The sequence below is a fragment of the Gymnogyps californianus genome, chromosome Z, assembly GCF_018139145.2.
Source record: "Gymnogyps californianus isolate 813 chromosome Z, ASM1813914v2, whole genome shotgun sequence".
Classification (NCBI taxonomy): domain Eukaryota; kingdom Metazoa; phylum Chordata; class Aves; order Accipitriformes; family Cathartidae; genus Gymnogyps; species Gymnogyps californianus.
Window position 1 is genome coordinate 28307623 of NC_059500.1, and position 27871 is coordinate 28335493.

The 27871-nt window shown below is 37.8% G+C and overlaps 1 protein-coding gene across 1 annotated transcript in view; it reads right to left on the reverse strand.

Annotated features, from left to right (window-relative positions):
- Positions 1-714: 714 nt before the first annotated feature.
- Positions 715-27871, reverse strand: part of LNPEP (leucyl and cystinyl aminopeptidase) — a 65594-nt gene continuing 38437 nt past the window's right edge. Inside the window, exons 4-15 of the mRNA XM_050912882.1 lie at positions 23251-23382; positions 19976-20096; positions 19125-19279; positions 18685-18798; positions 16432-16563; positions 13523-13654; positions 8720-8880; positions 6029-6117; positions 4071-4251; positions 3155-3311; positions 1574-1758; positions 715-910 (exon numbers count right to left, since the gene is read on the reverse strand). Of these exons, the coding sequence (XP_050768839.1) occupies positions 715-910; positions 1574-1758; positions 3155-3311; positions 4071-4251; positions 6029-6117; positions 8720-8880; positions 13523-13654; positions 16432-16563; positions 18685-18798; positions 19125-19279; positions 19976-20096; positions 23251-23382 (1755 nt within the window). The remainder of the gene's footprint in view (positions 911-1573; positions 1759-3154; positions 3312-4070; positions 4252-6028; positions 6118-8719; positions 8881-13522; positions 13655-16431; positions 16564-18684; positions 18799-19124; positions 19280-19975; positions 20097-23250; positions 23383-27871) is intronic.

The following is a 27871-nucleotide window of genomic DNA, read 5'->3' on the forward strand; positions in this document are numbered from 1 at the left end:
TAACCATTATACTTATTTAGCTTTAGTTTCCAAGTATCAGAGTGACCTTAGCTTTAAACTAAGTACCTGAATTTTCACTGTTGTTGGAAAAGATGAAGCAAATTCTACCAACTTGTAAAAGAAAAAATAATACATTGAAAAGTTAAGAGAGGAAACCTGTAACAAGAATCACATAGCAGGACAACCTTGGTGTCCTCCATGCAGTACAGAGATTTGGTCTATAGAGAGGTGTTGGAGCATAATGTAAGCTCAAAATTTCACCTAAAGAAAGAAAGAAAGAAAAAAAAGAAAAAAACCCCAACAAACGAAAACAAAGAACCCCCCAACTAGTTATTATCTTGGTTATAAAGATATACCAATCTTTTAAGACTCCATAGAAAAATCTGCAATTTTGTTACCTTTACCACAAAATCTACAATTTTGTGTTACCAGTAGTACAAAGTCTTTAAAGTTAAATTGTTTTCTCTTTATGCGTACTCAGAATTTGGGGTTTTGAGCTACTCCGTTACATGAATTATTTTTAAGGGAAATATATCAGGTTCTTCATGTGTATGGAAGCCTGTACAAAACATGTGGCTAGATTTTCTTTAGCAATCAGAATTTTTTTCAGCAATACAAAACTATTATATAAATAATTTTTTATTTATATATATTATTTATAAATAATTTATTATATGAATAAATTTTTTCAAAGATGATTTTAAAGATTTTAATTTACACAGCATACAACTTTCTGGCTCCTTCATACCAGATCAGCTTTCTGACATCTTCTGTGCTGGCCAAGGCTTCAACCATTTTGCTTTTCTCTGCTTCAGAAACTGAAGAGGAGTACATCTTTAGGAGGAATTCCCAGCCATCACTAGATTTGGCTCCAGCTGTAAATATGGCTTTCATAACATCACTAGGCAGACTACAGGGAAAAACAAAACCAACAACAAAACAAAACAACAACATAAAAAACCAAACAAAAGGGGGACATAAAAATGCTCATCTGAGAAAAGAAGGAAGAAAAGTCACAAAATGAAAAGATTAGCTTGAAAGAGATGCCTCTCTTTTGAGCAATTTAATTCTGTAGCAATTGTAACTTTGCTGGACTGAATTCATGCCAGTCTAATACTTTAAGTCACTGGGAAAAAGCAAATCATAGTAGTCACATGAAAGCACAGTGAATTGTACAAAAATCTGAGTAATTTTCTGTGGCTCAAAGTGCACATGAATCCAGAGCAGAATGAATTCTGCAACATAGAAAGGTATGCACTGACGCTGCTACTAAGTACATGCAGCTTACGAAATGCAGATGGAAGCAATTTGTGGCTGGTTTTGCAGTCACACTTAATGAGACTGCATATGGAATCTTAAATTCTAGCACAGTTCTCCCCCTTATCTTAAAACAGCAATTACTTCTACAGTAAAAGACAGAATGAAGTGCTTTATCAATATTCAGTTGTTGGTGGTAGTGTGTGTGGGTTTTTTTGTTTGATTGCTTTGTTTCTTTTTTTCACCCAAAACAATGGTGGCAAAGTAACAGGAAAACAGGTAGATAAAAGAAGTGGAAGCCAAGTTTTTGTGGTACCTCATTGTTCCATTAGACTTCATCCACTTCTCAAACATCTCAGTGGCAGTTGTTCTACAGTTTCTCATATCATGGGTGCAGGCAAAAGCTAGCAGCGTTGACCGGAGCTCTCGTTCAGACAGGGTCCCATCATCTGTCCAACGCTGTTGATCAATTTTGTCTCCAAGCAGGTGCTCTATTCTGTGCTAAAGGAGGAAAAATTATTAGTAGTAGCTAATTCTTCCCAAGATTATTTTCTATATACAAAATTAGTTTAAAAAAAGGAAAAAAAGTTACATTTTAGAACTGTGGAAGTTAAACATTGTAGTTTTTCATCTACCTATTCCAATTGACACAAACCATTTCTTATCTGTATGAATAAGTATCAGATCATAGATCTGAAAATGGGCCAGGTCTATGTCTTAAATTGCACATGGAAACTGAAGACTACTCTTCGAGCTACAGTTCAGACTTGTATGTAGTCATCTTGCTATCTCAACTAACTAGAACTCCTGTATGTTTAACTGCTTTTAACTCTATCAAGTGACAGTTTATACACCTTAGTTGAGCACAAACAAACAAACCAACCTTTATCTATAGGGCGAACACCCTTCAAGTTTGTAGTTTTGTAGCTTGCCAAAACCTGAGCTAGGTGCCTGACCACCTACCACATCTCAGCTGAAACACTTGAATTTAAATATAACCTCATAGACACTGCATTGCAAACCATAGTTTGGGCTGTTTATTGCAGCAGATCTGGAAAACATTTGAATAAATACTAAATAAGGAAAATTATTATAGTAGTGTTTTTTTGTTTCTTATAAGTTTCCTTAAGCACTCACTAATTACCCTTACCTAGCATAAAGAAAAACGTCTGATATTTTAACTAATCATTTAATAATTTTCCTTCTAGACAAAATCCCTTTGCTGACATTCTACAATGTAAAGCAGCAAGGATATTTTTAAACCTGTAGATGAATACAGAGAGGAGACTTCATAATAAGAAAGTAAACAGAGAAATGAAAGACATTTCCTCAGGAAGAACTGAGGCTACGATGTTGATTTCATTGCTAAGTCTGTAGCACTGTATTGTGATAATCTATTGCACAGGTGGAAGGGGACAATGACAACCATTCATGTGTTCCTATTTTTACAGAAAATAGTCTGGTTTTTTTCCACTGCCTCTATACAAAGCAATTAGATCTATGGTCTCCAGCCTCTCTAACAATTTTGAAAATAACTTTTCTGTACTAGAAAACTGTCATGGACTCTGTTTAATTACATATCTGTACTACATCGACCTTTATAGCCACTATAGCAAATCGCCAGACACCACTGTGTTCCCACTGCATTACACTCCCTCCAAAACATTGTAGGGATGGGGGCGTGGGGAGGAAATCGATCCAAATAATTTAGCATTTCAGTAAGAGATCATTACTACTTAACAGAAGCAGGCAAGGCTGGCAACTGTCTGGAATCCCCATCCAACTTAGTGAGATTACTGAATATGTTCAAAAGTCAACACTTAAAAAGATAATGTAACTATAAAGAACATTACAGCTAATTATTTCAAATTATAATTTACAGAAAACTAAGACATACCATGACTCGTGCTGCCAGTTGTTGTTCACCATTTTTCTCTAGAAGGCTGTATATAAGACTCAGCTGAAACAAAGCTTGAGTGAGTGGTGCAGTGCTGCTCTCTTTGTTAAGGTAATCAATCAGCTCAAAGGCCTTTTCCAGAGACTCTTTTCCTAGACTACAGGTCAATGAATACAAACATTAAAATGGCTTCCAAAACAAAAGCCCTCCCTGAAACAAGATCAGAAGTGATGCTCTCCATTACATTAACAGAGGGATAGGTGAATAGAGGGAGTAACATAAGAAACACATCAGATGTAGAGATTTTTATATTGTAACATTAGTAAGATAGCAACGAAGCAATAATGGCCACTAACATGCCTTCAATCAACAAAAATGAAAACAGGTAAGGAAGTGTCACAATGATGTCTGAAAATATTTATCATAAATGACGGTACTCAGATACAGGAAGCAGCTGTCAAAGAGGCTATCCAGAATGCTCAGCATCGCCTGCTCTGATGGCAGGGGTGAAAGACAAGAGAGGGAGCCAGTAAAAATTTGAGAGGCAAATAGCTTGCTTCTCTAAAGTGGAGCACTCATTGACAGAGTACAGGAAAACAGTCTGCTAGGCAGATTATCAGACACTAGAGAAAACAGTGTCTCCCAGAAATGGAAGCTATCATGTGGCTCTTTGTGATGCAAATAAATGGATGCTGCTATAAAGAACAGGGAGATAACTTCTAACAGCAATATGGAAGCAACAGTGAAATAACTTAAAAAAAAATATTAGTGAATGATGAACAGTTTCAATAGGCTAATAAAGACTGAATTAAAACTTCTCTGAAGCAGTCTTCTCTAGAATCTAAGTCTGATCTTCTTTGACTAGGAAAAAACTTTAAACAGATATTAACTATGTTTTCCAACATAGAAGTCTTACCCTGCAAGGCTGAAGATACTGTTGATCAAATTGGCTCTGTCTTTAGGACTCAAAGCAGTGTGGGTTTTTTTCAGCAGATCGATCAGTGTTTTCCAGTCTTCGGTATAGTGTACTATGTAATAGCCGTTCATGTCCACATTGAATTTTATCCATTCCACCTCTTCTGGAAGTTCAATGACAGCTAATGGACAGACAATCAGCAGCAGAAACAAACATTTAGCAACTGTTTGTTCAAATCCAAATCTGTGAAGTAGACTGGTTCCAGAGTCAATAAATCCCTTTCCACCCACTAGTTCCCTCTACTATGAAGAAGGAATAGCCAGTACAAAGGTTCCACAAGAAGGCTCCAGAATTCCAGGTTGTACTGCCTCCTCCTTCTTCCTGCATCTGATTGAATGAACAGTATCACAATCTGCCCCGAGTTGTATCTATGCAGTTAATTACTTAGTGCAGTAGTTTTTCTCCTTCTGTCCAGTCCTCCTTTCAAACAACCCCATCTCCTTGCTGCACTTTTCATATATATATATATATAAAGGGCAGTTACACACACCATATAAAGAAATAGAGAAATCAAGATTCTCAGCATTAAGTTGATGAAAGGCCACACTCTAGTTTCAAAGTCAACTAGATACAAGAAGAGAGGCTTTGGGAAAAAGTTCTTCATTTCAGTTGATTCTATAACTACTGCCAAAAATGTCAATTTGCATAGCACCTGCAATGCCTTTGAAATTTAGTACATATTCTACTCAAAACTCTTTTGTATATCTCTCCTACTCTCATATTCTCCACATCCAAGTTTCTACAGTGAGTGAGGAATTAGTATGATGAACATGAGACCACCAATAGGGCCATTTAAGGTGAAACAAAAATGATTAAATCAGGCTACTTACCTATTAGTTCTAGTAAGATCAAGAACACATTCAATTAAACAGCTTTGTTTTTCCATTCTGATAATTCATAATATTTTTTTCTAAAACTCCATCTCAAATGAAAAAGGCTGGGAAAAACTTGAAGGCTTTGTAAAACCAATGTCAGAATGACATAAACCAAAATTATTTACTGTAATTATAGTAATTCTAAAGTCATTTTAGAGGGGTGGCAGTTTGTAAAAATCAGTAAACAGTAAAAATGTCAAGATCAGCTCTAAGAATTTGATTTTAAATTTGTATAGTTTTATTTCAAAAAGTAGAAGTGTGACATATGTTTATGAATTAAAAATAATTGCCAGTTAAATGCACTGAATAGTAACTTTAACGGGGGAGAAGAAAATACATCAGCAGACGTAAGACAATGAGTCAGACCAGCTTCAATAAAATGCAAAATCCTGTTCATGTCAGTGGAGAGAGATAACCAAAGTGATTTTAGCACAATACTACGGAAAAGTGTATAGTAACTATTCACTTGGTAAGGAAAAAAACAGGGCTGAATAAAAAAAACCCATAGACTAGCAATTTAGGATTCAAACTAGCCACTACAGCAAAAGCAGAGAATTTATGTGAGAAGATCTAAGAGTTTCAAGTTCTACAACAGCATTCTCAAAAACTTAATGTGTTCCAGATGCAATGTGTTCTTATACCACTAAAGAAAATACATAATATTTCAGTGGAAAGTGACTTCCTCACATTTCAGTACACTGGCAGAGCAACTCTTCCATTACTCTCTAAAGGACGTGCAGTTTGAGAGATTTTGTGCATGCACTGGGATGAAAAGAGTACAGGGTTTTACAAATCCCAGACCTGTACTTCTCCCACAGTTGCTGCCATTTACTTGTACATGTAATGCTACAGGGAACCAACTCTCTAATGATGGCCCCACCAGCAGTGCTTGGCTCCAGATGTCTGTAATTATTTTATACTACATATGCCTTCATCTTCACATCTTAAGCAAGTGTGCGTTCAGAAAGATCAGTAATCTATAACGCTTCAGTAACTTGCTTACAGAAGTTTTGAGTCACATACCTGACTTTTGGTCCAGTAAATACGCATTAGTACAATGGGTAAAGTTGCAGCTACTAGTTGTGTAGGTGAGAGGAATATGCCACAGATAACTGCAAAGGAAAGCAAATGTTTACTGACATATTATACACATATTATTTGTCTTGAAGGGTTTATTTTGGTTTTTTTTTTTATTTAAGCGTTCCAATATATTAGTAGTATTAGAACCACTGCATGTTGTGTAAAACAATAAATCTCACTCGTATAATCAGAATATGGTAAAAGAACACATGTACAGCATGTACAGCAATTGTATTTTTATTCCCACCATGTTGAGAAGTGGGAAAATGTCATAGAATCATAAAATGGTTTGAGTTGGAAAAGACCTTTAAAGGTCATCTAGTCCAACCCCCATGCAATAAGCAGGGACGTCTTCAACTAGATCAGGTTGCTCAAAGCCCTGTCCAACCTGACCTTGAATGTTTCCAGGGATGGGGCATCCACAACTTCTCTGGGCAACCTGTTCCAGTGTTTCACCACTCTCATAATAAAAAATTTCTTCCTTATACCTAGTCTGAATCTACTGTCCTTTAGTTTAAAACCATTATGCCTTGTCCTATTGCTACAGGCCCTACTAAAAAGTCTGTCCCCATCTTTCCTGTAAGTATTGAAAGGCTGTAATAAGGTTCTGCCGGAGCCTTCTCTTCTCCAGGCTGAACAACCCCAACTCTCTCAGCCTGTCCTCATAGGAATGGTGTTCCATCCCTCTGATCATTTTTGTGGCCCTCCTCTGGACCCGCTCCAACAGGTCCATGTCTTTCTTGTACTGAGGACCCTGGGGCTGGATGCAGTACTCCAGGTGGGGTCTCACCAGAGTGGAGTAGAGGGGCAGAATCACCTCCCTCGACCTGCTGGCCACACTTCTTTTTATGCAGCCTAGGATATGGTTGGCTTTCTGGGCTGCTAGTGCACATTGCCGGCTCATGTCCAGTTTTTCATCCACCAGTACCCCTAAGTCCTTCTCCGCAGGGCTGGTCTCAATTCCTTCATCTGCCAGCCTGTATTGATATGGGGGGTTGCCCTGACCCAGGTGCAGGACCTTACACTTGGCCTTGTTGAACCTCATGAGGTTCACATGGGTCCACTTCTTGAGCTTGTCCAGGTCCCGCTGAAAGGCATCTCATCCCTCAGGCATGTCAACCACACCACTCAGTTTGGAATCATCTGCAAATTTGCTGAGGGTGCACTCGATCCTGCTGTCTATGTCATTGATGAAGACATTAAACACTACCTGTCCCAATACAGACCCCTGAGGGACACCACATTTCCTAGTACTTCTTCCTCAGTTCCAGCATGCTAAGTAGCTTGTCCAAAGTCATACGGACAGGAAATCTCTGTCTGTATCAGAAATTCAGCCAGTATTATTTTGACCTCAGTCCAATGTTCTGTTTTCCTGAAATTTTACAAGTTTTATTTTTTTAAAAAAAACAACTTATGTTGATTCAAGTACAAGAATCAAATTCCAAATCATGGTAATAGAAAGCATAATTGATTGCACACCACAAAGACTGTCTCAAGTGAACTGCAAGCTGGAAGAATAAATGCTGAGGTAGCTCGTAATGATAATAAGGACTTGACTTTAGAGAAAATACAACTTTGAGTGAGATGAAACAAGTTGCACATATGCATTCCAATTTTGACAGGGACCCCTTCTGTGTATGACTCACACAGAGCGCTCTTCTTTGAAAGATTTTTATGCACTCCCCAAATTGACAGCGACTAGAAACAGAAGAATAATTAAGCCTAACAATCCTTCCCTTCTTCCCTTATCTTTCAACCACACATAGCTTTCCTTCCTCCACATAACAAAAATAAAACAAAGCCCTGTAACTTCCAGCATTTCAAGAGACAAATTTCTTTCACAGGCCTGATTCTGCAAGATGATGCAAAGGACTCAGTTCCTGTTAAGACTTCAAACAACTGAATAAAACCACCAAAATCTCAAAAGGATTCAAACTTGCATATTTTGGTTTGTTACAAAATACAGTAAGGTTCATAATATAAGACATATTTGCAGTAAATTAATTTTTACAATTAGCAACTGCCAAATCTTTGCTTCTTCAGCATTTATGTATGTACTTCATTTTAGTTTTTGGTACAATGGATATTGCCTCTCATATATTCAGCCATTTGCTGTCATGCATTAGTGCCACCTTAAAATTTTTAAGACAAGAAAGCGTTGATTCTAGCATCTCTACTTTCTTCTAACAAAGCCCAAGGTGTACACTGAATTTTGGCAGGAAGGAGCAGAGGCTCTAAAGAAAGACATGTGTATCTGTAACTTTGCAGACTTCTGCAACTTGCCTTTCTTCAGCTTCTCATTAACCACACAAAACTTTCCGAAATGAAAAGAAAACTTAACCTGTGAGATCGGCAGGTATTAAAAAACCTGAAGAATTCATTCTACTATTTACCACAACTCATCATCTCAAGCTTAAAAGCTTCAGGAAAGGGTGCAAATAAGAAATTCAGCTTACAAAGGATGAAACAGATTTTTACCAGTTGCTTGGGTGGAAATAGACAAATTCTCTATTACTACCTGCCTTCAAAGAAAATACTAGAACCCTTGAATATAAGTGAGAAAGATGTACAAGATATAAGAAAGATATCTGCAGGTAGATTTTAATGGATGAAAAGTATTAAGAAGGTAATAACCTTGCATCTGATGTCCAATTTTCTGGTTCCACGCGATACAAAAATTTCTCTTGTTGTACAGAAATAATCTTTCCCTTTCGGACAACAGTGACTAAAGGAAATCCTTTTTGCAGAATCCAAGTTTTCATCAACTTTTTTACATCTAGTGTTCCATTGGTAATCTGTAAAAAACAATCATAACATAACAAGAAAATAGCAAATGGAGAACATTTTTAAACCTTCCTCCTTCACTTACCAAGTACTAGCATGATTCTGCATCTATAAACACTTTAACACTGAGCTTGTAAATTTTGTAAGCAACAATTTAGGGGAGCAAATGGGTTTTATTTTCTTAAGTTGAGGGAATCCTAGCCAAACAGTGGAAAGACAAATTGGAAACATCAGGTAGGTTGAACTGGTATGACATGAAAGTGGAGAAGAAAATGTTACAGAAAAGAAAGTTATGGTAAGGTCCCAAGCTCCCCCCTACCCTTTCTCTTTTCTTATGGGTATTCTGGTATTATGCGGGTGTTTCAGGTTAAAGATCTTCTTTTAATTCTGAAATTAATATTAGAAATTGAATTAAAGTGAGAGTGTCTGTACAAAAAACCCAACATATCCTCTATTCTGTGCCCCCCACCCCCACATAGCTTAACCTCCAACCTCTTCTAATCTTTCAGGAAGTGTTTGTACTACAACATCCCCACTGAGGGAAAAGAACTTTTTATAAAGTCTACATATCACTGCCTCTTTATCAGCAGAGATGATCATCCAAACTGAAAAAGACAGTATGTCCCCTGACTTACAAAAGTATGTTTTAGGTTGAGCTATCAGGAACGTAAGGAAATTAATATATCATTATTCAAGTTACATTTAACTTTTACCAACCTATAATGTCTCTTTCTCTAATTTACCTCATCAGCATCTTACTGCCCACTGTTCTCTGCTCAAGCCAACAGTAACATACACAGTTTACCCTCATGGGAAAATACTGTATTATTTATGTAGAGAATGACCATAAACTTCAAATAAGAGTTTCGATTCCAGGGATGCAATTCTCTATCAAAAGTTTAAAATTTATAGAATTTAAAGTCTAAATGTATTTTTACTTTTTACATACTCCCCAAACCCACTCTTGGCTAAATCCTCTTCCTCTGTCTTGCTATCACAAGCTACCATTGTTACTACAATGTTACATTATGCAATCCCTTCATAAATTGCCCATGATGTACTGAATGCATGCTCTCACTTTCTTTTGCCACTATCTTTTCCTTTTCTTCCTGTTACACTTTGAAACCACCAAGAAATCTATAAGATCAATGCCAGCCAATCAAAAAAACCCAAACCAAAAAACCTCAAGCCCAAGATGAAAGGAATGTTAAGAGATCAGGAAACTAATTAAGTTTAATACTTTCACCTTGTCAACTTGCCTGTTTCGCATCTCAGTCTTTCTGTGCTAACATTGTGAGCCACCTAAAGACCGGCAGAAAGATTTGTGTCTAATCTGTACAGAGACATGAGTAAATTTGAAATTTGCTCCGCTGAAATAATTCTATTCCAAAATAGTACTCTCCCCAATCACCTGAAATTAAACCAATTTATTAGAAATTCACAGTTCACAGTTTCATCATAGCAAAAATTTTATTGACATTAATTGATGTTATTGACATATCTTCTTTGAACAGCAGCTCCTAACTCCAATGAAAGCAACACATGGAAATGACTTCATCCTTCTTCCTTCTAGGCAAGGTATACAAAAAGTTTGCTTGCTGTGTTACAGATTTTTCTTTTAACTGACATGCAGTTTTCTCATCTTCTCTCCAACTATGATTGTCAATTTCCACACAGAAGATTAAGACTTAAGAAAAGACTGTGCATTTTGCTGTGTGGACAGCAAAAATTTATGATCAAAGAAAAGGTCACTTTTACAGTTGGAATTTTCAAACGCATTCAGCTTAGGCATAATTAATAGGAGCAAAAGGAAAAAGAGCCAGTCAATTTGCTGAATATCATAGATTTGTTTTTATTATTACCATAAATATGGGAAACAACCAAAAAGGATACCAAAGATCTCAATACGTGATAATACTAATGATTTAATTGTCGTAAGGGAGACTCAGTGAAATAGTTCACATCTAAAACAGAGAAGAATCAAGAAGTCCAGACAGAGATAAGGCCTCTTGTATTATGAAGATAAAACTTTGAAAGAAACTTTTAGCAGACCTGGGCACTGGCTAGAGTCCAAGGGCACTAATAAAGGTATCAGTCAACTCAAAGATCAGATAGGTGCACAATATTTTGTGTGAGCTACTCAGATTCATCTAGTTCACATAGTTTTAATTATTCGGACATCAATTGGGGGGAAATATTATTGAGCAAAGTTCCTAGAATGGATAAACTTTTGATACCAAGGGCAGAGAAAGTAATCAGAGATGCAGCCTGTCTAGATTTGACTGTTAACCAACAGTGGCTGAGAATCTGAACGTGAAAGACCATCAGAAAGCAAGAGAAACTGAGAATTCAATATACAGAAAGGAAAATATTAAGACAGAAAGAATGACAAAACAAAGGAAAATGGACAGAGGGACAGTAGATTTCAGTAAATTCAGAGAGGCAGTAGGTGAAAATCAGCGGAAAGAAAGTAGTGCAGAATATTTGGTACTTTTTCAGGGAAGCAAAATAATAAAAGCCCAAAAGTAAGCTAACTCATTGCAGTACCAGACCAGTCCAGCTAAAACATGAGTCTTTGGAAAAAGGGAATATGAAAGTGTACAAAAGTGTAGGCTATGTGAAAACACAAAATTAACAGCATTAACTCTTACATGCAAAAAAACCACAAAACAAACCAAAGGCTCAGGCACAAAATGAGTTACAGCCAGAAATGAACATAGAAGAAAAGGCAAACATTGTAAGCAGCATCAGAAAACATCTAAAGAACCAGTTGGTGGGCTCCTCCACACAGAAGGGCAACTTCTGGCAGATAATGCTGTTAAATACCTGGTGTCAGCAGGAATTCAGTAACTATAAAATTAGCACCAAATACAAAGGGTTGTTTGTCATTAAAATAGGAAATATACATTGAGCTCTGACATTAGATGTTACTAAGTTGGTTGGGTGTGATTCACTTAACAATACTAATACAGGTGGGTAAAGCAATCGCAGAGTTGGTAACAATTACTTTTGACTCTTAAAAGGTGATGACTGAGATTCCAAGAGACTGGAGAAAGAGGCCTGCTGAGTTTGCAGAAAAGCTGAAGTTGCCCCATAGACAAACAGTAAGGTTATAATAAAAAAAAGTTCTTATCTGAGCCAGGGAGACAGACTAAGCAAGTAATCTACAGTTTTGAGAATGACTCTTCTCCCATGCTCTAGTAACAGTTAAACCCTGCATAAAGTAACAGTTAAGCCCTCACATTAATTAAATGTGAGGCATTTGTGTTGCGTCCCTAGCCCCTCTATGTGGATACTGCCATCTCCCTGTGGTATGTTCTCTACATGTGCATGACTGAAGATGGTTGGTCAGGTCAACCTTTTGCAGAAGTTCAGGAGAGAAAAGTCTATTTTGCACTGTAAAAATCACTATAGAAACCAGAATAGTCCTCTGTCATAAGAGAGTCACCGTCTGATATCAGTAATAATCCATCACTAGCTGGCAAACTAGTGACTGTGTATGACTAAACACACAAATTTACGGGCACCTGTGATAGCTGACAATAACTAACAGTGGCTCCAGTTCTGCAGAAGTTCAAATATCGTAAGGTAGATGCCAAGAACCAAAACTAAACATTAAGTTAGTATCCTGCCTGGCACTCAGCTTCTGTGAAGGAACCTCACATGTATTTCAGACACTTTAATATGTACTATGCAGTACACACACTCACAGGGAAATCTGTTCCATTCTGTTATATGACTACCTCGACTCTCCCTGGGGATACTCAGCAACTCTTTCTTGTTGGGATGACTATCTCTTGCATTCTCACTCTCGCACACACTCTCTCCCACTCACACACTCCATCCCTTGCACTCTCCCTCCCACTCTCTCCCCCTCATGTGCTCTCTCCCTTGCACTCTTCTGTGCCCACCTCTTCCTTGCTGTCTCTCCCTCCTTCACCCTCTCTCCCTCCCCCCCTCCCTCCTGCCATCCCTCCCCCTTCCTTCACATGCACCCTCTCGCCCCTGCCCTCCCCGGCTCCCACAGGCTTGCTGACTCTTGCCCTTGCTCTCTCCTGCCCGTGCCCTTGCTTTCTTGCAACCTCGCTCTCTCCCCCCACACCCCCTTTAATCAGACACAGCCTTATGCCTGCCTTACCATTTGAGAGCTGCTGAACTAGATTGTCCCTTACAGTCTGTTTTCCTACAATTCCAGCACCATTTGTTGAAACAGAAGCTATCACTGAAACAAAGTTACGCTAGTAGAGAGTATCACAGAGTATCTCAAGACCTCTAGAGAGGCTGGATTCAGCTATTCCTTGAAAGTAAAGTTTTGTTCTGCATTTAAGATGACTATTTTTATTCTGGTCTTAACACACTAACAATGCAACTCTAGAGAAGATATGTAGATACTGAAGTGTCCGCACATGTGGATACGCATGGTAGTGCATACCCACTTCCAGTGCTGTTTTGGGATGATACTCAATGCAGTCCTAGAAGCTACAGGAATCTCCGTATTTGTATGACAGAACTTTGGACTATGATGAGCAAGAACTTCCGAGTATTTACCTGCAGTCTATTATCTTATTGCTTTCATAAACAAGGAAATAAATCAAAATTTACAACACACTTAGAGAGGTGAAAAAATAAGAACAGTGTATCAAAGATGGATACCTCATTCATGCTGTCCCACAAGTCATCACTCTGGGCAGATCCATAGTTGTGATTATGCAAGTATACCTCAATGCCAGCTTGGAAAACATCCTTAGTGAGGTAGTGTTTCAGCATCAGAAGAAGTGAAGCCCCCTTTAGGGAGAAAAAAAACCAAAAAGAATTCGTAAATTAAAGTTATAGAACATGCTATAGCTCTTTCACAGTACAAGAATAATTCAGAAGCTGGCAGATTTTATCCCAAATGATATCATTTGAATAATTACCTTAACACTCAGTTGCCTTGGAAAAATATTTATTTAATATTTCATAAACTCCAAATACAGTTACAAAAAAGGCTAATACAGCCTGATTTTTTTACCCAGCTGCTTTGGAAAAAAATTTTTTTAATATTTCAAAGGCTCAAAATACAGTTACAAAACAGGCTAATAGAGCTTGATATTTTTTCCAATTAACATCATCTCAAAAATATTACCTTCTTACTGATAAGTCTCTGCTGGCTGCCATATTTCATTAGCAATACTCTTCTGTATGGTACAGAACTGCACTTATGAGACAGTGTGTAACACTCAAGTTTTGCAGTTATATTAAAAAAACTAAAAATACAGGAAAAAGATGAGATACACTTAGTAGGCTGGAACTGACTGTAGAAGGACAAGTACATTTTGACAGTATTTAGATACAGCCATGTAGTTCTAGTATCGAAGTGGCCACGGACGTGTAGACAGAAAGGTGTTGGGTTTTGCTTTTTTTTAAACATAACTGAAAGCCATTTTCTTTCCATAGAAATGCTTCTGTGTCACAGCCACTAATAAATAAATTGCCTGAGGACTTGCATACTGTACAATTGAAAGCCGATGAGCAGCCATAGATCATGAAAAGTTTAAAGATGCACTTTATATTTTTGGTACTATTTCTGAGAAAGGATCAAGAAAAATTTAAAAGGAAGATTTTAATGAAAGCATGAATGGTTCTTACACATTCCATTTAAGTAACATCTTGCCTGAAACTGAAGGCTGCCTGCTTAATCTAATTACTCATGAAACTGCAGGAATACCTCTTACTATAGTTTTTAATAATATGGTCATAATTTCCTCTTTGCATGCATCCATACTTAAGCTATAGCTCTGCTACTTTGTTTTTCATACTGTCATGTCCTCCCAGATACTCTGTTGTTGCAGGTGGATTGTCGTCCCACCCTTGAGTGTTAGGTTTACTGATAGTCTGCAAAACAACCAGGCTAAAAATAATTTGTACAATAATTCCTATTCCAGACAGTAAAAAGTAGAGGCCACCTACTAATCTGTGTCAGTTGGTAGTATAGTAAAACAAAGAAAGTTGTACAATTCAATAACAGACCACCTGAGGGACCTTAGTCTTCCCACTCAAATTGCCAAGAGCATTAGCTAAGATATAGGGGTAAGAGTAGTGGAATACAAAGACTGCATGCATGAATGAAGAGCTATGCAATGAAAGCCTCTGAAGCATAGAAAGCAGCCATGAAAATCTCTTTTCTGACAATGCAAGGGCAGAACTTCTTTTGATTAGCTCCTAAACTCAAAGGTGTAGGTTGCTACATTTTTATTCAGAAGGTGCACATACTTATTAGTAGCAATAAAGTAATAAAGTAATTCTTTAAATTGACTGAAACTCCAGCCCAATCACTTATGGAATATTTCCATTAAAATTATATAGAGCAGTTTTGATCAGGCAAAGAATGACAGGATTGTTATCTCTGAAGTTAGTTGGCTACAGACATGATCGTTCATGATGCATAGCTTCCAGAAGCTCACCAAAAAGGGAATTACTTGAGACAACAACTCTGAAGCATGAAACAACAGCCATGCCTTTTGACACACAGCTTAGGGAGAGAAACCAAATCCATTTCACAACCAAGGGAAGCTGAAAATCACACGTCTCTGTTCTTGAAGTTCAGAAAACAGAGACCAAAATAAACAGAAGCACATCACTATTGTAGGTCCATTCGGTCTCTCAGGCTACTCAAAGATGCCAAACAGCATGTGCTGACCAGTTGAGACTTGCAAAAAAGAAATCAGAGGAGACAAACCAAGACCGCTCTGGGACCTGCATTCCACTGAGCAGAGGAAGATGTAGTATTTGACTCTTTTCTAGTAAGCACTAGCTGTCACCATGGTTTCATTACATGAAAGTACAAGCATACACAGACAGTGGAGGAAAAAAATGACAGCTAATCCAAAAGATATAAAAGACTTTCCTCCAATACTACCAAAATCATGGGACACAGTATCTAACACCTGGGACAATGTGAGTAAAAATTTGGCAAATACAGGTATTTGCTGTCTCATGCATTTTCAAGTGAGGCACCATGGAGCTTTAAAAACATAAACCTCACACACAACCCTCACTAAACATTAGAAATAATCAAGCTGCAGACAACCAGGATATGCAGTGAAATAATTTTAAACTCCAGATGCAAGCCTCCAGCTCAGGAATTCTCTAGAATACTGTTTTTCAGAAGCAAAGAGAGTATAAAAAGGAGAAATTACTTCAATAAGTGCCTTGTTATTACTCTTTTCTTAAGCACTTGTGACAGCCTGCTATCAGGAAAAGAATATATGTCTAACTGGATATTTTGTTTCATGTACTGCGCCCCCTCTTACATCTTCATGAGTATTTTACTTTGTGCTGAAGCATGCACCAAGTAGAAGGATGTTAAGTAAGGACACAAATACACATACCTAATCTTTTCCTAATTAAAAGCTATGTAGATGCTCAGAAACACTACTGACAGATCCTGCATTGTTTGTGCTAGGTGTAAATTACCCCCAAACAACTGTCAGTACATGCCTACTTTACTCATGATTCCACATTCATGTTTTCAATAGCTTTCAATATCACTTTCCAATATTTCCAAATATTTTTAAAGTTACCTTGATATAAGAAAGTGCATCAAACATTTCTTCAATTTGCTCTGAAGACTGAACAGCAGAAGAGACTGGATGTGACGAATTCAAGGAATCCTTCATCATAGCCTTGAAAATTAAATTAAGGAAATCTTCATCCTAGAAGAGAAACATTTATAGGTGCCTGAGAAGCTAGAACGTACATGGTAAGCAGAACAGTAAAAGTTGTCTTTGCTTTGCTCTTCCATTGGTCTAACATGCCCTTGCTCACCTTCCTGCCAATGGAGGCAGCAAAAGAATTGTGAGGGTAGCGTTTGTAAAATCTACTTTTTCCTTGCCACATTTTAGTAGCGAAATCTCACTCTTGGGTCTGCATCATTACCCAGACCCTTAATCTCCTGTCTTAGGTAAATGCATCATTGGCACTAGAGAAAAAATGTACCTACTAAGTATGTGCCAAATTTCAGATTTGGCTCAGCAATGTTTTCAGTTCATTTACAGGAAGCAGGGAATACAAAAGCATGACTTCTTTAGTATGCTTTAATATTAAAGCATTAAGTCTAGGGAAGTTACTCACTACAGTGGTATTTGAGTGAATGTAAACACCACCTTATCTAGTGATCCTAGTACCAAAGTCTCTTCCTTCTTTTCTTCTAGAATGAAGATATTTGAATTTAATACATTGTTACCAGAACAAGACAACCCCAACACCAAAAAGAAGCTGATTGTACTGGTATTTGTCCATTTCATTTCATCAAGACTTGAGCAAACAAATTCTCTATACAGCTTCCTCTATACAGAGGAGTATTTTTCATAAAAAAAAAAAGGTAAGACCTGTGTACAATACAATAAAGATACCCTTTAATGTTTAAAATTTTAAAGCTATTCTTCTTGAATGCAGAAGTTCTGAGTGATTTCTTTTTTATTTTTACCAAAACACATTTTGGCACCACCAAGTGGTGAAATAAGATGTTGGTGAAGGCACCTTGTCAGGCACCCTTCAGAATGAAGTATACAATTGTTAGATGTATCTTTCTTAAAACCTTAGACTAGTTTTGTGTCCTCCCCTCACCACATATGCACCCAACAAGCAGAATGGCTATACAAACATACTTTCAGTGGCCAGCAAACTCTACAATGAAGCTAGGCCAAATGAAAAACTTTTTAAACACCCAGCTCCAAGAAAGAATTCTACTGAACCAAGTTAGCAACCCAAGTTTCTTAATGCAGTAACAAGGGTGAATTAAGAACTCAAAACTCACACTCAGTCAGAATGCTGAGAACACAATCCAGCAAGCAGGAAACATCAGTATGCATCAGGTTTTTAATCCCATGACTAATGCAAATCACATAAAATCTCATGGAAGCTGGTTCCAGAGCCCAGGTATCTCCTCTCCTAGGAGATACCTTTACCCAGGATGCAAAATTAATCTCTCCACTGCCCCCTCCATTTAGTTACACTAATCTTTGTTTCTCTGCCTGCATTCAGTGACAGGGATGCTTTACAGCAGTAGCTGGTATTCCTTCCTTGGAGAAGAAAGATCAAGTTGAATCCTTCATGTTTTCCAGAGTCTGAAAAGCTAGGTCACTTAGTACGTGAGTGAGTTTTAAAATTATCACTAGGTTATTGTGTCAAAAAGATTCTATCCTTCAGCCATATGTGTAAACGCAAGTGCCTGTGGGAGCAGTGCTTTGTACTGTTAGTGTAACTCAATGCTATCAGAATCCATTGGGTGGGACAATATGATACTTTTATACCAGGTACCCTGATTTGTGAATCCCAGACTGATTCAGACAGAAGCAAGTACCACAATGATGGAAAGACAGGAGTTACTTCAAGCATATTTAGTAACCTAAAGCTCTGGTGCTTCCTAAGTCTACTAGGAAAAGTAGAGGCAGAGAAACTTTGTCAACAACATGCCTGGACTTTCTGTATAAAGATTTTAAGTTATAATTTGATATATAGGCACCTATACCTTTTAATATCTGCTATGTTGCACTGAATGCTTTAACCTACATAAAACACAAAAATTGCATGTAGGCTACTACCAAAATAAAAAAAAAAATTAAAAAACCCACAAAAACAACGTACTCTCCCCAAAGACCCCCCAAACCACTTGTAATATAATGAGAATGCCAAAGCAGAGGAGATACAGTATAATCTCAATGGTACCCAAAGTGAATTTCAGTATAAGTTTATAAGTATCAGTCCTTTATGGGCAGCATTAAAAAATAGATCTTAGTGAAGGTGCAGTAAGTGTAGTTACAAAAAGTACTTACTGAATGTAATTCTGGAAAAATCTCCTCTATCGCAAAGTACTGCATGAAAGTGGCAAATCCCTCATTCAGCCAGAGATCGTTCCACCATTCCATAGTTACTAGGTTGCCAAACCACTATGAAAGACCAAAAATATCATTCTTTTTCAGAAATGAAATCAAATCAGTACAGTTACACTCCATCCATCCTCAGTGCTACCTTGTGGCAAAACCAAGTTCAATCAAAACCACGGTAATGCTTTTGCATGAACAATTCCCTAAGTACGTCATTGCGCTCTGCCTGTTGTACTGGAGAAAATACACCTGCAGGTATTCTGAACAGTTATAACGCACAACCCAGTCACAGTGAGGGCAGGGGTGAATTTAAGGACAGAATTGCATTTAAAAAAAAACAACAAAAGAGAACCCACCGCATTTAAACAATGACCCCCCCAGTCTAGTACCTGATGGGCAAGCTCATGTGCTATCACTGCAGTTATTAACTTTTTATCCCTTGCTGAAGAAGTATTACTGTCAAACAGGAGTGTTGTTTCTCGGAAGGTGATCAAGCCCCAGTTTTCCATTGCACCGGACTGAAAATCAGGAATTGCTACCAGATCTGTAAAAGATTTGAATGAAGCTTTCGAAAACTGCTAGTTGAAGGAATTCTGTATTTCAAGTCTACCTATTCTATTATATAATCCCTAAAAACCTCATTATTTAAATCCTGTGGTGTGGACATGTGCTCACATCTCTAGGCATAGAAGCCCCATAGATCTGCAGCCATGTGTCTCTAGCTGTACTCTTACACAAACAACTTAAAGCACTACACAGACACTACCTATAGATCTTGCATGCACACAAGTAACAAGGAAATGGGGCTGCCGCTACTGAAAGTAGTGTCTTAGAAGACTGCATTTCGTTACCTTTCCAGTCAAACTAATACATGCAGAGAAGTCAGGCTGCAGATTTTGCACTGCTGAACATGGTTCACAGACTGAGAATTCTGCATCTCCTTACCAAGGCACATCATGTTAAATTTACACTGAATTATTTCTTTGATATTATGTACAAGTATACGCAATCTGGTGTCAAAAGCTCACAAAAATTTTCCAGCTTGTGAATCACTTAATACTCATACTCAGTCAAACATTTAATAAGTTTTTTTAATAATTTCGGGGGAACCTTATTTCACAGATGTTTTATGCTATCTTTTTTTCTTTTAAGCACACCTTTTCAGAACCAAAGGTGCCCTGCATTTCTCAGAATTGATTAGGGCTTCTTCTTCTGTTTAAAAAAGTTCAAAAGGACTTACCTAATTTTTCAAGAGGGTAGTTTATTAAAAAGTATTTTTGATAAAATTCCAGAAGTTTCACTGCTGTGTTTACGGCATACCCAACTTGGTTTAGATGCTGCGGTATGGCATAGACAGATACCTAGTCCAAACACAGAAGAGAAAAGATTTTGAAATGTGTAGCTATAAAAGCTTTAGAAGTAAAAGGGGAGCTGGCAGAAGTTCCTGAAATAGAACACGGTTTTGGGAGTGCACACATAAGTTACAAACACTAGTTATGAAGCTGACAATAAAGAGTTAATTATTTTGCTAGAGCTTATTCATTAGTCAAAATACAGACAGACTATGCAATTGACCAATGTGTATGCAAGAACAATTCAAGGCTGACATTTAAGGAAGGTGTTCAAGAAAGGTCTATATGAACAGAAATTGATCCATTTCCTTTTTCACTCCCTCATGAGTTATCAAGTGACCCTCCCTGCATACCTCAATTAATCCACAAGTTTAGGCTATCAGTATGATAACACTAGTATCATCTGCAAGAAATTCTCTCAAGAAATAATAATTGGCCCAAAGTTCATCCATTCCTCTATCTAAGGTAGGGCCACATAAGCCATGATGTAAGAAGCATTCATAAAAATTGAGAGGTTACAGGGCCCCTCTATTCATGTTGAAGTGGCTGTATCAAGAAAATAACTTAGAATGGGTTACAGGTTGATTCAGGTTTAGGAAACCCTTTTATACACAAACACAAAATATTGTTGAGACTAATTTTCCTGTTCTATTAAAAAAAAAAGTCCTTCTTACTATGCTACAAATCCGTAAATAAAAGACATTTCAAATAGATGGACAGGGTGACCTTTTAATTTTTGAGTGTGAACCAAGCACATACCAGTAAGGATTTAATCTAGTGTTCCTGGAAGTGCGAAAGTATTATTAGTTGCAAATTTTAAGGTCAAAAACAAAACATAAAAGTCCCCCAGGATCTTCTGGAGTTGAAAAAAATCTCACTGCATTATGAACACAAAGCAACTTTACTTCAACTCTAAGCTATCTCATAACATTCATGACAATAAACTAATTCTGTGTGAACTGGTTAGCTCAAATTCTTTGAATCTCCCAGCCACAAATTTCTGGAAGCATTTTGAGAATGTATTTCATGGAAAAAGTCATTATATGCTTCCTTCTTACAGTCTCCCTTGGCCTACTAGACACTGTTGGCAACAGAACAACCCACTAGCTAGACTCTGGCCTTACTTGCTATGCCCATTCTTATGCTTTCTCCCTTTAAGCTGGCAAGTACTCTTACACATTGCTAGATCTCGTGTTTGGTGCCTTCTAAAGGTCTGCTGGACTTTCCTAGCTTGGCCAAATCTTGCTTGGTGGTCAGAATGAAGGAGAAGCACAGTTAAAAACCACTTTCCTTAGTTAGAATACATCACTCTGTCATCTTCTCCTCTCCTACATGCCTCTGCCATAAAATACTTCAGAAGTACTGACAATCCATGCAAGTTAGTCTCACTATTATGAACAAAGCAAAGCACACCACATAGACAGCTGTTTCAGGCTCTCTGTAAACATGAAACATTTGGTATACTGATGAGTTTTCTGCCTGGTAAAGAACTGGCTGTATGGTTTTACCAGAATACAGTTCAAATACAGACCTGAATAGTAGCCACAAGGAAGGAAAAAAAAAAGTAAGTAGTAGTCTAACTTTTCAGGTTAGATCAAACAGTCTGTCCTACTCAGCTATAATTAGAAATATTTGTGCAAGTCAGAATCAAAGCCTGGTGACCAGTATCTTTACTGGTGTATATTGGATTAAAAAGAGGACTTCTCCTTCTGCAGCGCTACTAGCGCTACTCCCTCTGGCTCTTTCTAGGTATGTACTGGCACTTCCAACATTTCACCACAAAGGGGCAGTTCCTGCTAGAGAGTCATTGTCCTGGTTTCGGCTGGGACAGAGTTAACTCTCTTCTTAGTAGCTGGTACAGTGCTGTGTTTTGGATTTAGTGTGAGAATGATGTTGATAACACTCTGATGTTTTAGTTGTTGCTAAGTAGCGCTTATCTTCAGCCAAGGACTTTTCAGTTTCCCATGCTCTGCCAGCAAGCAGGTGTGCAAGAAGCTGGAAGGGAGCAGAGCCGGGGCAGCTGACCTGAACTAGCCAAAGGGGTGTTCCATACCATGGAATGTCATGCCCAGTATATAAACAGGGGGGACTTGGCCGGGAGGCGCGGATCACGGCTCGGGAACTAACTGGGCATCGGTCAGCGGGTGGTGAGCAATTGCATTGTGCATCACTGGTTTTTTTTCTTCCCCCCCTCTTTTTTTTTGTTATATTCCTTTTCATTACTATTATTATTATTATATTTCATTATTACTATCGTTAGTATTATATTTTACTTTAGTTACTAAACTGTTCTTATCTCAACCCATGAGTTTTGGTTTTTTTTCCCTTTCCTCCTCCTCACCCCACTGGGAGGGGGGAGGGGGAAGCGGCTGCATGGTGCTTAGTTGCTGACTAGGGTTAAACCACGACAGTCATGAAAATCATTGCTCACGTGAAACTCCTGCACGTCCTAAAATAAGATTAAGGAGCATCTCCTAATACTACTATGTTTTCTCTTTAGTCACTTTAATTGCACAAGTTGTAGGAAGTGCTCACTGACCCTGCAGGCCATATCCCCGTGAAGGACAAAGATCTAACAGGACCAACTGTTTGATTTTTGGAACCTTTGGAAAAACAAAAACCTCACAATGAAACCATTGTATTCAAATGACTAAATGCAAACTTAAAGTTAGTCTAAATTTGCTTTACTGCAGGGCATGGTTTTTTTCTAGGTAGGTTATCTTTGCAGGTATAGAAAATACTTGCAGCACTGCTTGAAATAGTGTGTAGGCTTCTCTGGGAACTGTAATGTTTCTATACATCATCTGAATAACTCTTGGTTTGCATGGCATTAGTCCCTCACAGATGAAGCATTAAAACTAAAAGTTTAAAGCTTCCAGCTCTGAAAGCTTTTAGGAATTTTAGATTTTGTAAATCTCCACTGTTAACAAGACCTGATGCTGAGTCCCTTGCTGTAAAAGTCTTCTCAATCCCATATAAGCCCTGAAGTCAGTCCTACCTATAACATGTGGCTTTTGTCCCCTACCTATGATGAGTATAATAAAAACAAGAAAATAAAGAAATTTGAAAGAGACAGAGTTTGCTTGTTGGTTTGGGGATTTTTTTGTTTTGTTTTGGTTGGCTTGGGAGGGGTAAGAGAGAACTTGAAGTGGAACAAACATACCAGACTCCCATTAGTTTCCCTAGTGACATTTTTCAGGTCTGCAACAACAAAGGCTACTAGGTAGGTGCTCATCTTCAAACTCACAAAAAACTCATCTTGAACAATTCCATTTGTCACAGGAGTAGTGGCTTTCTGCAGGTGAAAGGAAAACATTGTTATTAATGCAGACAAAAGAACAGTAAGATGTGCAAAGAATCAATGTTGAAGAATTACTTCATGCTATGAACAGTTTATAAGCAAACGTGCAGAACATCTCTATATTTTGGTTATGTTTCAGTAGGATAGATGATACTCACAACCTGCTCATGGTGTAACACAACTTAAGGAGATATGGAACATTTAATCGTATATACCCCAAAATTACTTGTCAAGTTTTACTATGCAGTAGTACCAGACAACTGCATTGAGGAGAAACCATCAATCTAATTTAGTTCACACTTAAACCCCCAGTATGATCCAAAGTCAACATAAAGATTAGCATTAATTCAAGAGAGCTTTAGACTAGATCAGAGATACAGTTCAGCATAGACTACTAAAAATACTGGTATTCCATGAGTTAAACATTTGTCTCTTCCCAGAAGCCTCTTCAAAACTAGGTAACCAGACATACTCATTATTTTAAAACAACAGAACAAAGAACCCATCACACCCCCCCTTACAAATCAAAAAGAGATTGCATTTAAAAAAAATGAAGAAAACCTAAGATTTCAGTTAGTTTGAAGCAAAAACATGCCCAGCTGAAACACGCACTGCCAAAAGTAACTGTCTGCTCAGTCTTCTGAAGTAAGATACCATGGTGTATCTTAAATTACTTCTAGTGCAGAATTTTTTCTTCAATATTAGTCCTAGAAAGGCATGCTATATGCCTAAAAGTACTTTTCTTTCTAGTCCTTCACAAACATAAATTACATAAAGAATAAAGCGAAATGTTTAAAACCACTCTAGTGCAGAACAGTAAAGGTCTGGAGACAGGGATGGCAGTTCACATGCCTTCTGAAACTTCATAAATAAGTTTGTTTCCAGAAACCACAAACATTTAAAAAACAACAATAACCTTAGTTTTAGACAAAATAATTTCAAACCAAACAATGATTTAACATTTAACTGCCACTGAAAATTTAAATGTCAGCCTTAAAAAGGAATAGATTTTTAAGGCTGAAGATATAATCAATATAATCGTCTAGTCTAACCACTACCTATGAACAGAATGCCATCATTGAATTCCTTCAGTGAATTCATAAATTTCTGCCTTTATTACAGCTTTGTCTTTATAAAGAGGTGACACCCTATTTGAGAAAATCTCCTGTGGTTGCAGATGAACCGGTTCAAAAGTCAGTTATCCTCATTTGAAAAAAAAAACCCCACAAAAAAACCCCACAAAAGAAAACACCACAAGCCCAAACCATACACAGTTTATTTCTAGCCTTAATGTGTCTCAGCCACTATATATTGCCGTATTATTGATGTACATGCGAGTTGAGAAGGTCTGCTTGTGAGATCTCTTGCTCACGCAGATATTTATAGAAAATTATGAAGTTCATATTTAATGTTTTCATGGATAAACTAAAAAGTCTCTCCATTCAGTACAGCTTGTTACCAAGACGTGCAGATATTACGGAAGAATCTGTACCACTTTTTTCCTAACAGGGGTTTAAGTGTTTATTTTCAGAAGTGAGCCTATCCTAGTAATGATCTCACCAACGCAATATAGTTCTATACAACATGATCCTCTTACTCAATTTCACATTTCTTTCTTTATGCATACAAGAATCAACTCACTAGCCTGTACTTATTGCACTGAGAGCCCACACTACCTAACAGAATATCTAATCCAGGCTAAGTCTAAATTGTAAGAATTCAGCATGTGCTAGAGATCACTTGTGAGATCAGGGACAGAAAACATGAACTAAATCATAAAAACATCCCAGTTAAAAGAAGCTTTGCATATAAAAATGGGTACCATTGCAAGAGAACTTGCTGATACAAGAAATGCTCTTGAGGTAGCGTACTATTTCACAGAAAGCCCTGTGTCTAATTTCTTTATTGGTACAGTCACAAAAATAAGGATTGTATTCTAATTCACATGTGCAACTTATCTTGACAAATTACAAAACCCAAAGGAACCACTTCTGAACCCATTAAGAGATTGCATGTTTGGATCTCTTACAACAACAAAAGAAGAATTACACAGGATCAAATTATCAGGGCATAAAGTTGGGGAAAAAACAAAAGAAAATAATATTGTTTGCAGTATAAACACAAATAAGTAATTATCTTGGAGATATTGTCCATTAGCAAAACTATCAATTCACTTGCTCTGCATGTTCTTACACCTTCTTGATAAACTCTAATTAATCTTGACCTGTTCTTTTGACACAAGAACTCGCATTTGATCCCCAGAACTAAACATACACCTTCATTGCTTTTAATGTCTTTTTTTTATATTATCTTTGTTCCATGTCTGGAAGCTTTCTCAAATCTTTATCAATCATACAGATGATGTAACAGCCAAGTCTTAAAACGGAGAAGGAAACAACAGAAGAAAACGCAGGTGAAATTTTTAATATGCTCTTAAATACATTCTCACTATAACAAGCTCAGTAAATGTTACAAAGAGAAAAAGAGTGGACAAACAGGAAGTTCAGTGAAAATGGTCTGATACCAAGAACAAATGCGGCAAGTCAGAGAAGGTGGGTGAATAGCAGAGAACCAGATGATGGAAAAGCTTGACAAGATGGGAAAGAAGGAGAATTCTCAGCTTGAAGGACACACAGGAGCTTTTACCTACGGCATCTATAGGTAGCCGAGCAGAAGACATGTAGTATGCAAGGCAGAAGAGGAAGAAGCAGATCTGAAGGTAATTCAAGTGGTATGACATACAGTAGCGGGAATCAAAACACCAAAAAGAGATGCAAGAGAGGCATCGCATAATTTAAAATGGAATTCATGATGCAGGAGTAGCACAAGTCATTGGAAGAACAATTCCATGTAGAGAAAGATGGGTAGGAAAAAGACGTTTTTTCTATGCAGTACAGGAACAGCCAAACAGTATGTATCTAATGTGACCAATAGGGAAAATTCATAACACCAATATTTAAGATGATACAAATGTGCAATATCAACCCATTTTTCACTGCAAGTAGAATGGGTACAAGGTCACATCTCCCAAATGTTCATTTTTCAAAAGGCTTCCTATCTCCTTGAAGAATGAGCAATGCAATGAATGCTACTCTGCAACAAGAAAGGCTAGAAATGTAAATGGGTCCTGAAGTAAGGAGGATGAAAGAGATGCATTAATGACGTTGCAGTAAAGGCAGCTCATCAGTATGTTTTCTCCATGCGCATGATTTCTCATCGTGCACACACATCAAGTACACAACATTAGTATCCACAGACAGCACCAAAAGAGCTACCAGATGCTTTGTAACATCACTCTGAGTTGACCAGGGACAGATGGGATGGGGAGCAGCTCTTTCCTAAGCACAGAACCCCACAGAAACATGCTTTGCAGGAATGCCAATGCAAGGCAGAAGTTATGCAAGACTAAGGCAAGTAACAATCTGTGTTTTCCAGATTTAATTCACATGTTCTGAGGTGTAAGAGTCAGCTGTTTCCAGACTAATTAGAGGAAGATTCTCTGGCAACATGTAATAGCTCAGTAAACAAGAAATATGGAGTTGGTCTTTCAGGCATGTTGGTTGGACCAGTTAAGTCAGAATTCTTGGCAACGCAGAGCCTGAGCTCTAAGTAGCTTCTCTGCAGATCCTCTCAGGAAGGCAGAAAAGCCTGCTCATATCTGCTGACACTCACTGTTCACTGCATCAAGTGACCCACTTCCATAGTTTGCAGTAAGACACAATGTGAAATCTCACAGTCTTGCCCAATGCCACAAACACATGCAGCAGTTTCCCAGATGATTTCTTCCTGTCCATGCAAAGTTGCATAAACGCCTTGCACAAAAGACATGAAATCTGAGTGAAATCATAGGAGAAAGTAAGGAAGGTGATGGAGGGGCTAGATTAAATGACTCAACAAAGCATTTACTGAAGAAGGCAGCTTGGAGGTGCTGCACAACCACATATGGTGGGAAAAAAACCAAAGTAGATATGCCTGCTTGCTACCATGACGGCTCTTGCTTATTCTTCTGGAGAAGTCTATTACCACAATGGGCATTAGCAGACATACTAAAGGACAGTAGGCAGGTTACTGCTACTGAAATAGTAGCACCTAGCAACCCCAGGGAACACCCTCTTTGCTCTTGAATTGTCCCCAACCGTTTTCCTTCAATAGCCAACCACAAATGACAATGAAGAAGAGTTGATGGCTATTTTGCCTCCACATCATCTGCCAATCATTATCAGTCAAGCTGGCAATCAAGGTGCTAGATGCCAGAGGTATACTAGATAATTTTGTCTAAACTAATAGGGATGAAAATTGTCACAGAATATCCTTTCTCATCTTCTTTATAATGATGTCATCAGAGATGAGCAAGAGAACATACAGAATATACCAGGATTAGGGTAGCAGTAAATATTCTATGGTAGTGTGGTGCAGTAGAAGAGCTGAAAACAAAAATACTCTTGGTCTTTCAGAGAACCCATCAGTGTCTTTCAGAGTACTC